The sequence below is a fragment of the Parasteatoda tepidariorum genome, chromosome 7 (genome assembly GCF_982258835.1).
Source record: "Parasteatoda tepidariorum strain Cologne lab strain chromosome 7, Ptep-v5.0, whole genome shotgun sequence".
Classification (NCBI taxonomy): Eukaryota; Metazoa; Arthropoda; class Arachnida; order Araneae; family Theridiidae; genus Parasteatoda; species Parasteatoda tepidariorum.
The window spans coordinates 3,919,582-3,933,018 of record NC_141761.1 but is presented as its reverse complement, the minus strand read 5'-3'; the positions used below and the strand labels follow the sequence as shown (position 1 = coordinate 3,933,018).

Sequence of the window (13,437 nt, the reverse complement as noted above, 5' to 3'; positions counted from 1 at the left end):
TTGAATACTGTTCTATTCAAAAGTATCAAGGGGTATTTGTAGCTTTGTTAATTGTTTTAATAAATTACACAAAATATTAAATTAGTCTTAGACAATCGGAAGCAGGTTTCTAGAAATTCAAGAATTTAAATTTTTTTTTTTTTGGATGTTTCAAAATAATTTAAATTTTAAAATCATCCTTCACTCTTGTTTTGCATTAAGGGACTTTTGTTTAACAATTTGATTATTTTCTCTAATACAGTACAGAACCCGTTATCCGGAAGTCAGAAAACCAAAAAATCGGAGCGAAATTCATTAAATTATCCAGTTTTGCTGACTAATCTAAGTCTTTCCTATTTTTGTTAATAGTTTATTTTTATGCTGTAATATTACTTAGTTTAATTATAATTTTAATTATCATTCCATTATTGTAATATAATTTTAATATTTTTCAAAAGCTGCATTTTCTGACCTGACAATCAATAGTTTATAATATATTAATTAAAAATAAAAGTTGAAATTTTTTAAAAAAAATGTCTTTACATTTTGTTACATTTGTTGTTTTTGTTACGTTAAATCTGATACTTTTCAATTTCATAAAGAAGCATTTCTGATGCCACAATTGGCATTACATATATTTCCTAGCTTTGGCTATGTTATTTTTCAATAAATCACCATCCATGGATCTCTTCTCATGATTCTTAAGGTCTGTTGAGAACAATTCAATTACTTTTTAGTTTGGCTTTTGTTTTGGCAGGTTGTGGGGCATTTGGTTTCCCATGGCCTGTCCTTATTAATATTATTATGCAAAATTTATTTAACTAGAAGTCCTATGGTTTAATTTTTGTATCTTGAGTACCAATTACTACCAAATAAAAGTTTTATTATAGTTTATGATCCAGTTTCCCTCTTCTACTGTTATTTTCATCATCCTGTTTTCATTACAATCTTCAATCAGTCAAGTATACCATGCATCTTCCAACTTCACTGATTTTCGTCACAACAGCATTATAACAAAAATATCATAAATAAATTTGCTAAACACAAAATAGTCTTCTTAATTATATTGAAGCACATTCTTTTTATTTTATGTTCTTTCCATTTTCAGAAACTTGTACATTAGAGGCTGTTATGAATTATTTTTTTTAGTGGTTGTAAACTAAATTAGAATTTTTAAAACAAAGTAAAAGTTTTTTAGAACTAAAAGTTTTAAATTTTTTTTTATTAAAGCATTAGCAATCATCTATCTGACAGAATAGTATTTGTTTAAATTATTATACTTCGTTTTGTAATTCTTTTAATTCTAATTCATAAAATATTAATACATTACCCTTCCTTGCTTGGAAATTTCTTAGTAGTTGGAGTGTCTGCCTTTATTTTTTTGCTATCTTATGCCTCTATCTTATTTTGCCTCCGTATCTTTCTTAGTTATTCTTATTTTTATTATGAGTATGTTATTTAAAGAGTAATGTATTTTATGTTCATTGCAGTGTGCATAGCTTCAAGATCTAGAGTAGCTTTGTTTAACAGGCTTCGCTCCCAGACTGTTGATATCTTCATGTTGAGAGCTTCCATGCCAGCTCTACTCAATGGGGTGCTTTCACCATTCATCTCTGTAAGTCTTAATTTCATTTTGCTCTTAATTTCATTTTTGGAGAAAAAGACATTTTACTCTAAAAATGGTTATGCTAAATGGTTAAATATTTAGTATTGAGTAGTTATTATTATTTACTGTAATTTTGGAATCCAATTACAAATCTTAAGAGTATGCTGTGCAGCAGGAGGAATTCTTCATTGCAAATTCTCTTTCATCTACATAGTAGGGATGAGATTTTTTCGCTTTTTAGTGGATTTCCGTTTTTTTCGCTTTTGTTTGTAGAATTTTAACCTTTTTTTTAAAATCAAAAACTCAGATTCTCTAAAAGTTTAAGATATTTTTAATAAATATTTCGCTTTTTCTGGAATTTAAGTTGTTGAAATAAAATAATTATATTTATTTCCGATTTTCAAAGATAAACAGAAAATTCGATCTACGCAACTGCCAACCCTTCTGTATTTGTACTTATTTTACCTATTTTTTCTTAAATGCACAGAAAATAAGATTTTTTTATATTTTTGCCTGCCCTGCAGATAGCTGGTATTTTCTTAATTCAGACGTCGCTGCTTCCTGTTTGCTGGCCCGAAAGCAAACAAAATAATAAAAAAAATATAGGTTTATTTGCAGTGAAAATATTTATTTGCTCATTCAATTAATCTTGTAAATTCTTGTAGAAAGAACAATACAAACAAGCCTTTAGAAATCCCAAGTCCAGAATCTACTAATATTTTTATTCTTTTTCACGTGATTTTAATATCAAACATCGATTTTCGTATTTACCTGATTTAAAAGTTCTGCGTTGCGACTCTTATTCATGCAATTTAAATATCGTACATTGCGATTCTTATTTATGAGATTTAGAAATCCAATCGCCCGATTTGTATTTACACGTTTTTAAAACCCTATTTAGTGATTCGTATTCACTCAAGTTTAAAATCCAATGTCGTTATTCGATCATGCGGTTGTAATGTCAAACATCGATTTTTGTATTTGTACGTGATTTTAAAATTGGACATTGGGATTCATATTCAGGCGCTTTAAAAGTTTTGCATTGTGATTCCTATTTACGGGTTTAAAAATTATTCATCATAATTCATATTTACGTGATCTAAAAATTACACACCGTGATTTGTATTTTCAGCATTATTTGTATGTGTATATATATATATATATATATATATATATATATATATATATATATATATATATATATATATATATATTCATTCTTAGATTTCCTCATTTTTACTCTCAAACTACTCTCATCCCTGTACATAGGTAGTTTAAAGTGTATAGGAGAGTAGTATATCTAGTGTAGTTTCAAATCTTGAGAAAATGTTTTCAAAATGCGTGCAAATAAGGGCAGGACCACTTCTCCATTGTGTACTTTTAAGTAATCCTTCTATAATTTGTTTGCATTTTGATATTTAAAAAAAAAAATTTTTTTTTTGGAGGTTTAAAACTTCATGGTTTATGTTAGGTTTACCTTAACACATTCATTCAACTACGCAACCTTTCACTATTCATTCAACCACAATCTATTTCGTCCCCCGTCGGTCCATAGTGTATGAAAGCGCCGATCACTGGTAACCGTTAAACATTGCATCATTGGTAATAGTTAAAATATTTTTTAAATTCTCTATTTCATCTAGTCTTTAAATTTCAATCATGCATTTGTTTCAAAATGGTTTTTATGCCTTCAAAGCTATGCATTATAATGAAAAAATTTTTTAATATGTTAGAGTTTCTAAAATAATGTTATAATATAATTTTAATATTAATTTAATTTTGATTAAACATTTATAAAGTTTTTTTAATCATAAATTAAAGCTCTTATAGTGTATTTGAATAAAAATAAAGAAAATCTGATTTAAATCAAAATAATCCGATTTTTTTTTTTTTTTTAAATCAAAAAAATCACGAACCCTGCTTTTAAAAGTAAACACTGCCATGGAGGAAAAAACATTTGACACTTTTAGTTGGGGCTGGTATGAATGGTACAGAAAATTTACTGATTTTAGTTATTGGTAAAACGAAAAATTTGTGTATTTCTAACCTTCAACCGTTTAAGAAGTTTTCCCATTTAATAAGTTATTTCTTTCCCTTGAAAAACTTTTTAAGCTGGTTCCACTGTAGTTAATTTTGCTCTTATTATTATTGGTATAGAAAGTAATATAGAAATAATTCAGGGTTTCCACTCCTCAGGGAAAACCTGTAAAGTACAGGAAATTTTTAACTTTTCTTTACAAACTGCCCCCAGGGGCACACTCTTGTGTGACGGGCACGGCGCACCCGGGGCCCCGAGCTGGACCTGAGCATTTTTCTATTTCTCTCCTGCGACGGTCCTGTTTTGAGTTTCTGACTTTCATTATTTATTACATTGATCTAGTGAGCAAATATTTATGAGTTTTTATACTTTTGATTATGCATTATTTTTGTTGCATTAATATATATATATGTATATTTATTATGTTTCACTTCTTCATTTGTATTATATTTATTCATTAAATTTTCACTCTTGTCGTGGTTGCCAAATTGACTGGTAAAGGGCTTTTCGTCTTTGTTTCGGTTTTATATCAAACTCTGATGGGAAGGAAACCACCCTCGTGTTCACCGTGCGTGGAGACCCGCGTCCCTTGAAAAGGGGATCCTGGTAGTTGAGGGGCATCTTGGTACCCCAACACACTGCTTTGGCCCCTGCTTCAGATAAACGGGAGGTGCATAGTGATCCGTATGCATCAATCGGCTTGTCACAAACGTCATCTGATGGCTTGGGTCGAGCCCGGGGTCACTTACTGGGCACCTCGTTAAGGGTGGAGGCTGCTTCAGGGGTGACTTATGAGCGTATAGCTATTGGCCAGCATCGGTGTTAATCCCCTAAGTTGGACTCCGTGGTGGGTGGTGTAGTTGATAGTGGAAGGTGATTATTTTTTTTCTATGGCTGAAAATAAACAGATGGTGTTCAGTTCCGCACACCGAAACAAAAGCGGAACAATTTCCTCACCTAGTTTCAATCATGCTAAATGCACAAATTACGACCCCACTGCAGCAAAATTTCTGATCTTAAGCTCTACAGAAAAGAAACTCTCGTCTATATCACCATTTTTAGTTCAAAATGCACTTGAAGCAAATATTGGTAATCCAAAAATTGTCAAACAGATGCCATCAGGAGACTTATGCTGCTTATAAATCAATTAACCCTGCTTATAAATCAAGAATTATTCATTATTTTTTGAATAAATATTTTTTATACCGTATTTTTAAGGAAATCCCTTTGCTGCTTAGAAGTACTCTAATGTGGTATAACAATGTTGAGCACACTACTAAGAAATTTTAAATAAATAATAATGTGATCTGTAATAAATAAAAGTTAAGCAAATTTTGAATAAGTTTTCTGTAATTACTTAAAACAATGTTAATTTTTTTGGTTATATATCAAACATTGTCATTCACCGGTGACTGACATGGCCAAAACAAAAGGTTCAGTGATGTGGACCTCAACATGTTAAAAGACACTTTAATACTCACAGATATGATTTCAAAATCGACTCAGAGGTCAAAGGCACCAAGCTATCCATGTGCTGAAGTGGGGATAGATACTCAATCAAGCTTTAGATCCATAAGTGTGGGTTAGGAAGTAAAAGCAACTTCTGCTTAACAAAATCATGCCATTGGTTAGGAATTGTGGAATTTTAGTTTTTATGACCCTCCTGACCTACAACAGGCTGTTGTGAGAATGATTTACTACACTTTAATGATTTCAGAATGAATGATTTGTTGTCAACAGGGGGATTACTTTCAAGCAAATTAATGAGCTATCTTTACATTGAGTACTTAATAATGTTAGTTGAAAAATTAATTTTCCAGGCTCATTTTTTCAATACATTTTGAATTTAACATATTAATCGCTAGTTAATATTTTTTTGTAATTATATAATGAAACATAGAATATGATAAAAAAATTCTGCACAATGCATTAGGAATCAAATTTTTGACTTTATAAATTAAATAGCCCTGATGCTGAACTATTTGCTCTTTGAACATTAAATAGAGGTAATGTGCAAAGTATATTACAAAATATATTATCTAGAACTCATTAAAAGGGAAAATAAATTGAAAAGTCATGCTAATAAAAATAAAGTGAACTTGATATGATATATTTGATTAATTCCCCCCCCCCTATTTCCTTGCCTACTTGTTTATTGGTTCAAAATGAAGGAGGTAATTTATTTTTTTAGAACTATTCTGACTACTGGAATATTTTCTGATTATTAAATTCATTTTATTATGTTGTGAACATAAAAAAAAATTCTGCCCATTTTATTTTATTTTTTACTACTGTGATTTAACTGTATCATTAATACTGGAACCTCCAATTATAAAATCCCTGAATTGTAAAATTAGCTGCTTTTTACTATTAAATCTGCAAGAACGGAATCATTTTAATATCAAACTATGTGAAAACCATCTTCTAATAAAATTATTATTACCATTATGTAAAGACAACATTTTGTAAGGCTTTTGTTTAAAACAATGAAAAACTTTGCTGTTTTTTGTTTGAATGATTAGAATTTTCTATATTCTCAAGTTTTGAATACATATAAATAATAATTTTTTTGTTTGTTCTCTATGAACAAAGTTTCTGGTGTTGATTGCATTTTGTGTTAAAATTGAAGGGCAAAAGTTAAAAATATTAGGAAAAAGAGAGTCTAAAGGAATCCAAAAGAAAACTATTTATGTACTTAGAAAAATTGTAAAATGCCTATCATTCAATGTCAAGGATCCTCTATCATTCAATGAGGTTAATCTAACTTCAATGGATTTCAGAAGAACTCTTGATTTCTTAAAATGAACTTTCCAGAAAAGAAAAGGATATTTAATGTTTTAGAAACTCTTATATGCTTTCAAACTATGGTGAATTTTTAATTTGAAATTTTGCTTATCAAATATAATATTTTATAACCCTCCTGTAAGTTAAAAAATGCAGCTAATGTTAATGTCAAATGTAGGTTTTGTAAAAATAAAACATAAATGTAGTAATTAATTTAGTTTTTAATCAATTTAATTTAGTTTAAAATTCAACTTTGAAATTACTTTTTCCTGCATTTTGGTTTTTAAAATTTGCTGCTTTTTACAATCAAGTGTTCTCAAAACGGATGTGATTTTAATAGACAGCATGCACTGTATTTATGTTTATCTGAGTAGTATTAATCTAAATTAGTTGCAAATTTAATTTTAACTCAAATTATGATAATAATTTAACCCAGCTGTGATTTTAATTTGATTATTTTTTTGTAGTATGTTGTGAATGAACATTCCTCACAGTTTGCTAAAGGAAGGATAAGATTGTTGTATCTTTGTCCTCAAGAAGTTGCAAAGAATTGCTCGTAGCAGCCCGTCATATTTTAGCCACAGAGCTGAGATAGTAAATGCTTTTTTTTATTACTTAAATATGTCTTGTTTTTTCCTTTATTCTAAAACATGTTTTTTTTATAAATGACTCATTTTTTAAAAAAAAATGTTTACTTTAGATACCATTTTTGAAAAATATTTCTGCTTAAAATGTTCTCTGTGTGTACGAGTTTTCCTTATTTTTGAGAAATTCTTTAATTTTTGCGTCATTTTCAGAATTGTGCATATCTTACTAATTATATCTAAAAATTAATGACTCTAAGAAAAGGAAATTTGTAGAAGTTTTTGTAATAGCGGCATTTTTTGAAACAAGAATAGCAAAATTATATTATAAAAGTCTTTCTCAGTCTAAAATAATCTATAATTTAAATACTATTATTTTAAAAATAAACTATGTTGTTATATATCTATTATTTGCTAAGATGAACTAAAAAAAGTTTTACTCAATAGCATAATTGCTATCAATGTTTAAATTAAGAAATATAATGTTTCATTTGAAAAAATATCCTTGTATAGTTCTTACGATATTACATAAATTCAATAATGTAAAAGTCTAAAAACATTTTCTACAGTAATAACTATTTCTTTATATATTTATTCAATGTGAATTTTGTTTTCCTCCAAAAAAGTCTTACATGTCTAATTAGAACAGTAAATAAAAATTTCTTTTCTAAGTGAGTCAAGTTAATAAGCCTTAAATATCCTATAAAGAATACTCGATTAAATATGTATTATTAAAAAAATACCTGGAATAATTAATAAAAAATTTAAAACTTTTTGTTTTTAGTTTATTTTGGTTTGTGAAAGTTGGAATTCAAATATTTAATTATTAGTAGTTATAGATCAACTATGTTTACCTCAAAAAGGGGGGCTGTATGTATTATTAGCATTAATTAATAATAGTTTTAATATTTAATTGGTTTTTAAACGTTTTTAGTTTCAAGAATGTTATTAGCCCTCCAAGGGTTGAGCCTCTGGGATAAATATTCCAAAATTTCCTTGCTACCCACTTTTCTATTAAATAACAAGGGGGAAAATGACTTTATGATGATTTTATTATTTTCAGCTTACAATTCAAAAACAAACTAATGCTCAAAGGTGCTTTGAAGATCACTAGTGTTTAAAAACAAACAATTCCAGAAGAGCTGTTCAAAAAAATTTTTTTTTTAAATGTATATATTTTACTTGAAAATTAGCAGTCTTCGTGAACTGCTAGTTGCTATTTAGAGCATCTCATTTCCTTGAAGCTGAGCTTACCAAACTCACAGATTTCTCCAATTCTTAAGTTTCACTTTAAACATAATTTCAACCCAAATTACTATTGTTTTAAAGAAAATCATTCTCTAAAAGAGTTTACGATGACAAAATCATCCTGTTTTACTGTTGAAAATAGCCTTTCATCCCTTCAGTGGGTCGATAAATGAGTACCAAGCATGCTTGGGAACTAAACACTGGGGGTTCCGCGTTCGGCTGACCACCTGACCGGAACATCTGCTCCTGCACCCCAGAGCCCAAGGTCAAGAAAACTGAGATGGGCACAGTAGGCCTTGGCCCTCTATGGGCTGTCGCGCCACTGAGTTTAGTTTACTGTTGAAAATATACAGTTGCTGCAGTTATAGAGTTTTTGAAAAAGATTGAATTCCCATATGTTATCTGGAATTTTTTTTTTTTAATGTTTGGTTTATTGTTATAAAAATTTACATAAAACTTCTGTTTATTTTAAGAAAAACTTGAATTCAAACTAGAAATGTTCATAATTTTTTTGAAAGAAAAAAAAGGGTTGTATGCTCTTTCCAAAAACTCAAAACTCATTTCCTCTAGTTATTTTATCAAGCACTTTTTGAATCATACATCAATTAACAGGTTTGTTTCTGCCATGTCCAGTACAGTATCTATATTTAAATAGAGGGGGGGGGGAATTACAAATAAAATTTATTTTTAATTTATTTTAACCTTTCTTTCAAGAGAAGTTACAGTTTTCTATATAGTTAGAAATTCAATTGCAAGAGGGAGATAATTAATTTTAATATAAGTTCTTAAGTTTCTAATTCTAACATATTTGTGTTTTGTTAAAAATTTAGATTAAATTAAGATACAATCAGTTTATTTTATCTATTTACTGCTGTTTGAAATGGATAAATCATAATATGCAGAGATGCTAAAAATATCTACAATATAACAGCATGAAAAAATTACAAAAAAGTTTAATTAAAGAGATTATGTGACTTTTTAAACTCTGTTTTTGCTTTACTTAACATGCCAATATTTAATGAATTGTGTTTTATTGCAATTCTCAAAAGTATCCTCTAAATGCTAATTTGTCAAATATATTATTCTTAATTAAGTCTTTTGTTATGCTTACTTGGCATCTAGTTTTGTTTTATAATCTTCTAAGCCTCTGCTTTAAATTTTGTATTTCAAGTTATCTGCAATTAATTTATTTGTACAATTTTTTTTTATTTTCCTATCAAATTGTTTTAAACTGAATGAGATGATTCAGTGAGACACAAAAGCATTATCAATGTTTCTTGTCCTGAAAAACCTTAGAGTTCACAGTTGTCCTGATATTCCAGATTGACGTGATAAAAAAAAGGGATCTTGTTTTTAACTTTTTGATCTAATATTCCTGATTTCTGTGTATTTTCTGATCATCCCATTTTCTACAAGCATGAACTTTAAAAGATTTGATTTGTAGAATAAAAACATTTTGGTTTTCAAACATTTTTTGTTATTTATTATTTTAATATAGATTGATAATGCTAGTAAAAATTTCAAAATTTAATAGTTCCAACTCAGGGACCGTCTATCAACTACATATATTAGAGATCTTTATTGTGTGGTCTGTGGGCTATTAGAAGCACTTAGATTTTAGTTGCTCTTTGAATTATCTCATTTTGTTTAAAATAATAATAAACTACTTGGAAAAAGAAAAGGTTTATAGAATGACATTTTTTGTATTGTAATATAATTTTTTTTCTCTCCTTTCTTTTTGCAAAATAGTGTATTTCGTATCTCAGTATCATAGTAATTTTGCCTATGCATTAATTGATTCTACACTAACTTTATTTAAATTTTTAACAACCAACATTTTGTAACATTTAATGAACTTTGTTTTAGTAGAACAAAATATACCTTTCTACTTTGTCATTTGCTTTTTTTTTTAAAATTAGTTTAACAATGTGTACTGTTCCAAAGTATATCTTTATTTTTTTTTTTTTGAAAATTGCTTTGATTTTTTCTTTGATTCATTATGAGGCTTGGAAAATATATTCTTAATTATAATTTTTGTTAAATGTATTATGTTTCACAGCTCTTTAATTGCCTTTTCTGACTGTAGTATTACTTATTTTAATGTAAGAATCTTGTATATTTTTAGGCCTCTTGCTTATAGTACTTTAGCTGATCTTGTTCATCATATGAGACAATATTTATAGTTGATGGATCTGACTAAGGCTGTAAATGTGCTCTCAAAAAATGTTCATGATGAATCTTTAGTAACTGCAATTCAAACATGTCTTGTAAGCTTATTCTAAATTTAGTTGAATGCATTAGAATAAGATCTGATCGAGAAAATGGCAATGTAAGTTCTTTTTTTCTTATTAATTAAAATATACATTTTATGCCACTAATTAAATTTATTGTAATTCAAGGCAATAATGCTTTTAAATTGTGAAGAATTTTTATTGTATGAATAAAAGTTGCATTTTACTAAAATCATGAGAGTTGCTTGTGCAGTTAAATTTATTTTCTTACACTTCTTATGTCTATAAAAATATGATGTCAATAACCATGAGAATCTGGCAGGATATCAAAGCCTTATACTTTCAGCCATTTATTTTCACATTAGCTTCTAGCTATGAATTTCAACTATTTTTAAACCTTAAATATTCTTAAAGTGTATTTCAGTTCAGATTATTTCATGGTATTATTACTAGTTTATAATTCCTGATCTTATAACTAGTTTTGTTGTTCTGGTAATGAAAATTGTGCTTTGCTAACTATTAAGTCTATTGTAGAAATTTTCAAGAATTTTTTTTTGAAAATTAGTAATTTCTATGAGAATAATATTATTAGCAACATTAGCTCTGGTATAATATGTATGAAGCAGTAAAAAGTCATCTATGATGTTTATTATATTTTGAAAAAAAATTATGCTTTATTTAGGGCGGTGAGTTGTTAATGAGGAGGCTTGAAGTTTTTGGTTTTAAAATTATTGCAAAGCTGCAACTATCTGTCCTGCAGAAAAAAGCATAAGCATACATTTACTTTCTGTTAAATTTATATAGTTGCTTATAGTGCTTGCATTTAAAACAAAACTTGAAAATATGGAATCTCCTTGAAAAAAGAAGGAAAAAAATTTTATCCACTGTTTTTTACATCTATTGATTAGTATTAGTCATTTAGAGTAGAAAAAAAAACTTGAAAGATATTTCAAAACTAAATATTATCTTAAAGAATTTGTATCTGTTCAGTGCTGATAACTGCAAATGCATTTTAGAAATCATTCTTGTCACACACATATTTATAATTGTCATATGCTAAAAAATAATTTTTCAAAGAATTTGGATATAGTGAATTTCTGTTTTATAGTAGACTCTTTGCTGGGTTCTTAAACATTTTGCTATTCAGGGGTTTAATTGTACTTCCATATGCTTTTATTCTTTAAAATATCAAAAATCTTATAGCCTAAGAAAAACCTTTTAATTGTCTTGAAATTTTATTTAAAGAAAAATACGAGATGGAAAAATACAATGTTAGGTTGGAGCCTGGAAAAATCTTTCAGCAAACCTAGAAAATAAACAACCTATTTCAAATTGGACTATAGCACTAAATAGCCTATAAGGTTCAAAGTAAATAAGTTCAACATCTGTTTTTATTTTTTTGTTGTTAAAATTCTGTAGTAACATTGTTGAATTTATCGAAATTAAAGTACTAATTTGTGTTATATTTTTATAATTGTTTCTGTAGCAAAAAAATAAATGAGGCAAAATCCGATCTGCATTTTCTAATTGTCCCACAGTGAACTGTAAGACTCGGTTTCCAGTAGATCACCAAAGTCAAGCATCACTGGCTGCGGTGCAGGTGGGTGACCATTTGGATCAGGATCATGCTTCCCAGACCGTCGCCAGTAGCTCATTGTGCAGCTTTAGGGCAACGTGAATTAACTACAACTGCAACAGCATTTTCTAATAATTAAATACTTAGAAATGCTTGCATGTGCTTTTGTTCTTTAAAATATCAGGGTTTTCACTGGATGTGTCTGGGAATTTATTTAGGGAGAAAAGAGTTGGGGGGAATGATGCTAAATTTTGAATGTTTCAAAATTTTGTAAACATTTTGCAGGACCTTGAATGTAAATAACCAATTTCAAAATTTGCAGTAACAATATGTAGCCAATGAATTTCAAAATAAATAAGTCCAATATCTATTACTTTTATTTGTTAAATTCTTTTTGTTAAAATTTTACTGTAACATAGTTAAATCTTTTTAGAACATTGAAATTAGAATGTTAATTTATAAAAAATACTTGGTTTAACAATTTATGGTTTTAAATTTTTTCTTAAATATAACTATAAATCCAGATCAATAATAAAAAAGTTCTTGAAAATTAAGTTTTCTGTATAAATAAATGTTGATTTTTGATCATTAGTAAGAAGTTTGATAGCAGACTGTATCATTGATATGACTCTATTAATAAATTATGTTTCATTGAGTTTTTCAGTTTTTAGTTTTTATGCAAAATATTGCATTTGTCTATAATTTATATTTATATTTGTGTAAAACCCTTCTAGGGAAATAAAATACATTTTTACAAAATTTAATATTAGGCATATTTCCTATTAAAAAATTAGTTTGAATAAAAAATATATATTTCCAAAGAAATATAATGTTGAAATCTCATGATTTCTAATCTTGAAATTTTCTTAAAAATCTGTGAAAACCTGTGTTTTAATCCTATAAATGACTTGGAACCTTGAATATAATTAATGTATAAAATCCCCATTTCTGTGTATTTGTAATATTTTTTTCATTAATATCAGAATCAATTATTTTTCACTCTGCATTCAAACAAAAGTTTCTACGCTAGAATTTTAAAACAACAGTATTTAAAAAAGCAGGCTCAAATATTTTTAGTTTCTTTTTCTTCCTAATTTTTAACATATAATATTTTATACATTGTGTGTAAAAAATTTTATACCATCAATAATAATTTTACAATCAACTTTAAGAATATTTTATTAATTTTTGTTCCTTGACATTATTTGTAGGTGTACCCATCCATATATGTCTTGACAGGGCTCATAAGTTTCAGGTTAATAAGTATAAGTTTAAATAAAATGGAAGTCAAAGTATTTCAAAGTATATCTTCTATAAGACTAATTTCTTAATAGTTTTTTGAAAAATGTTGCAATAGATTTAAAGAATGCGTTTAGAAACTTATATTTTTA

The 13,437-nt window shown here is 27.7% G+C and overlaps 1 protein-coding gene across 17 annotated transcripts in view; it reads left to right on the top strand.

Moving 5' to 3' along the window:
* LOC122268460 (transcription-associated protein 1) overlaps positions 1-13,437 on the top strand; it is a 31,878-nt gene that overhangs the window by 3,781 nt on the left and 14,660 nt on the right. For 16 of the 17 annotated variants that reach the window (XR_015435110.1, XR_015435111.1, XR_015435100.1 and 13 more), the window contains exons 2-4: positions 1,470-1,594; positions 6,875-7,001; positions 10,365-10,568. Coding sequence is in view for 3 of the 17 variants with exons in the window: in XM_087167131.1 (XP_087023257.1) it covers positions 10,500-10,568 (69 nt within the window). In the remaining 14 variants the exon portion in view is untranslated. Of the gene's footprint in view, positions 1-1,469; positions 1,595-6,874; positions 7,002-10,364; positions 10,569-10,597; positions 11,839-13,437 lie in introns of those variants that run through there. The other variant, XM_087167130.1, reaches the window with a different exon arrangement.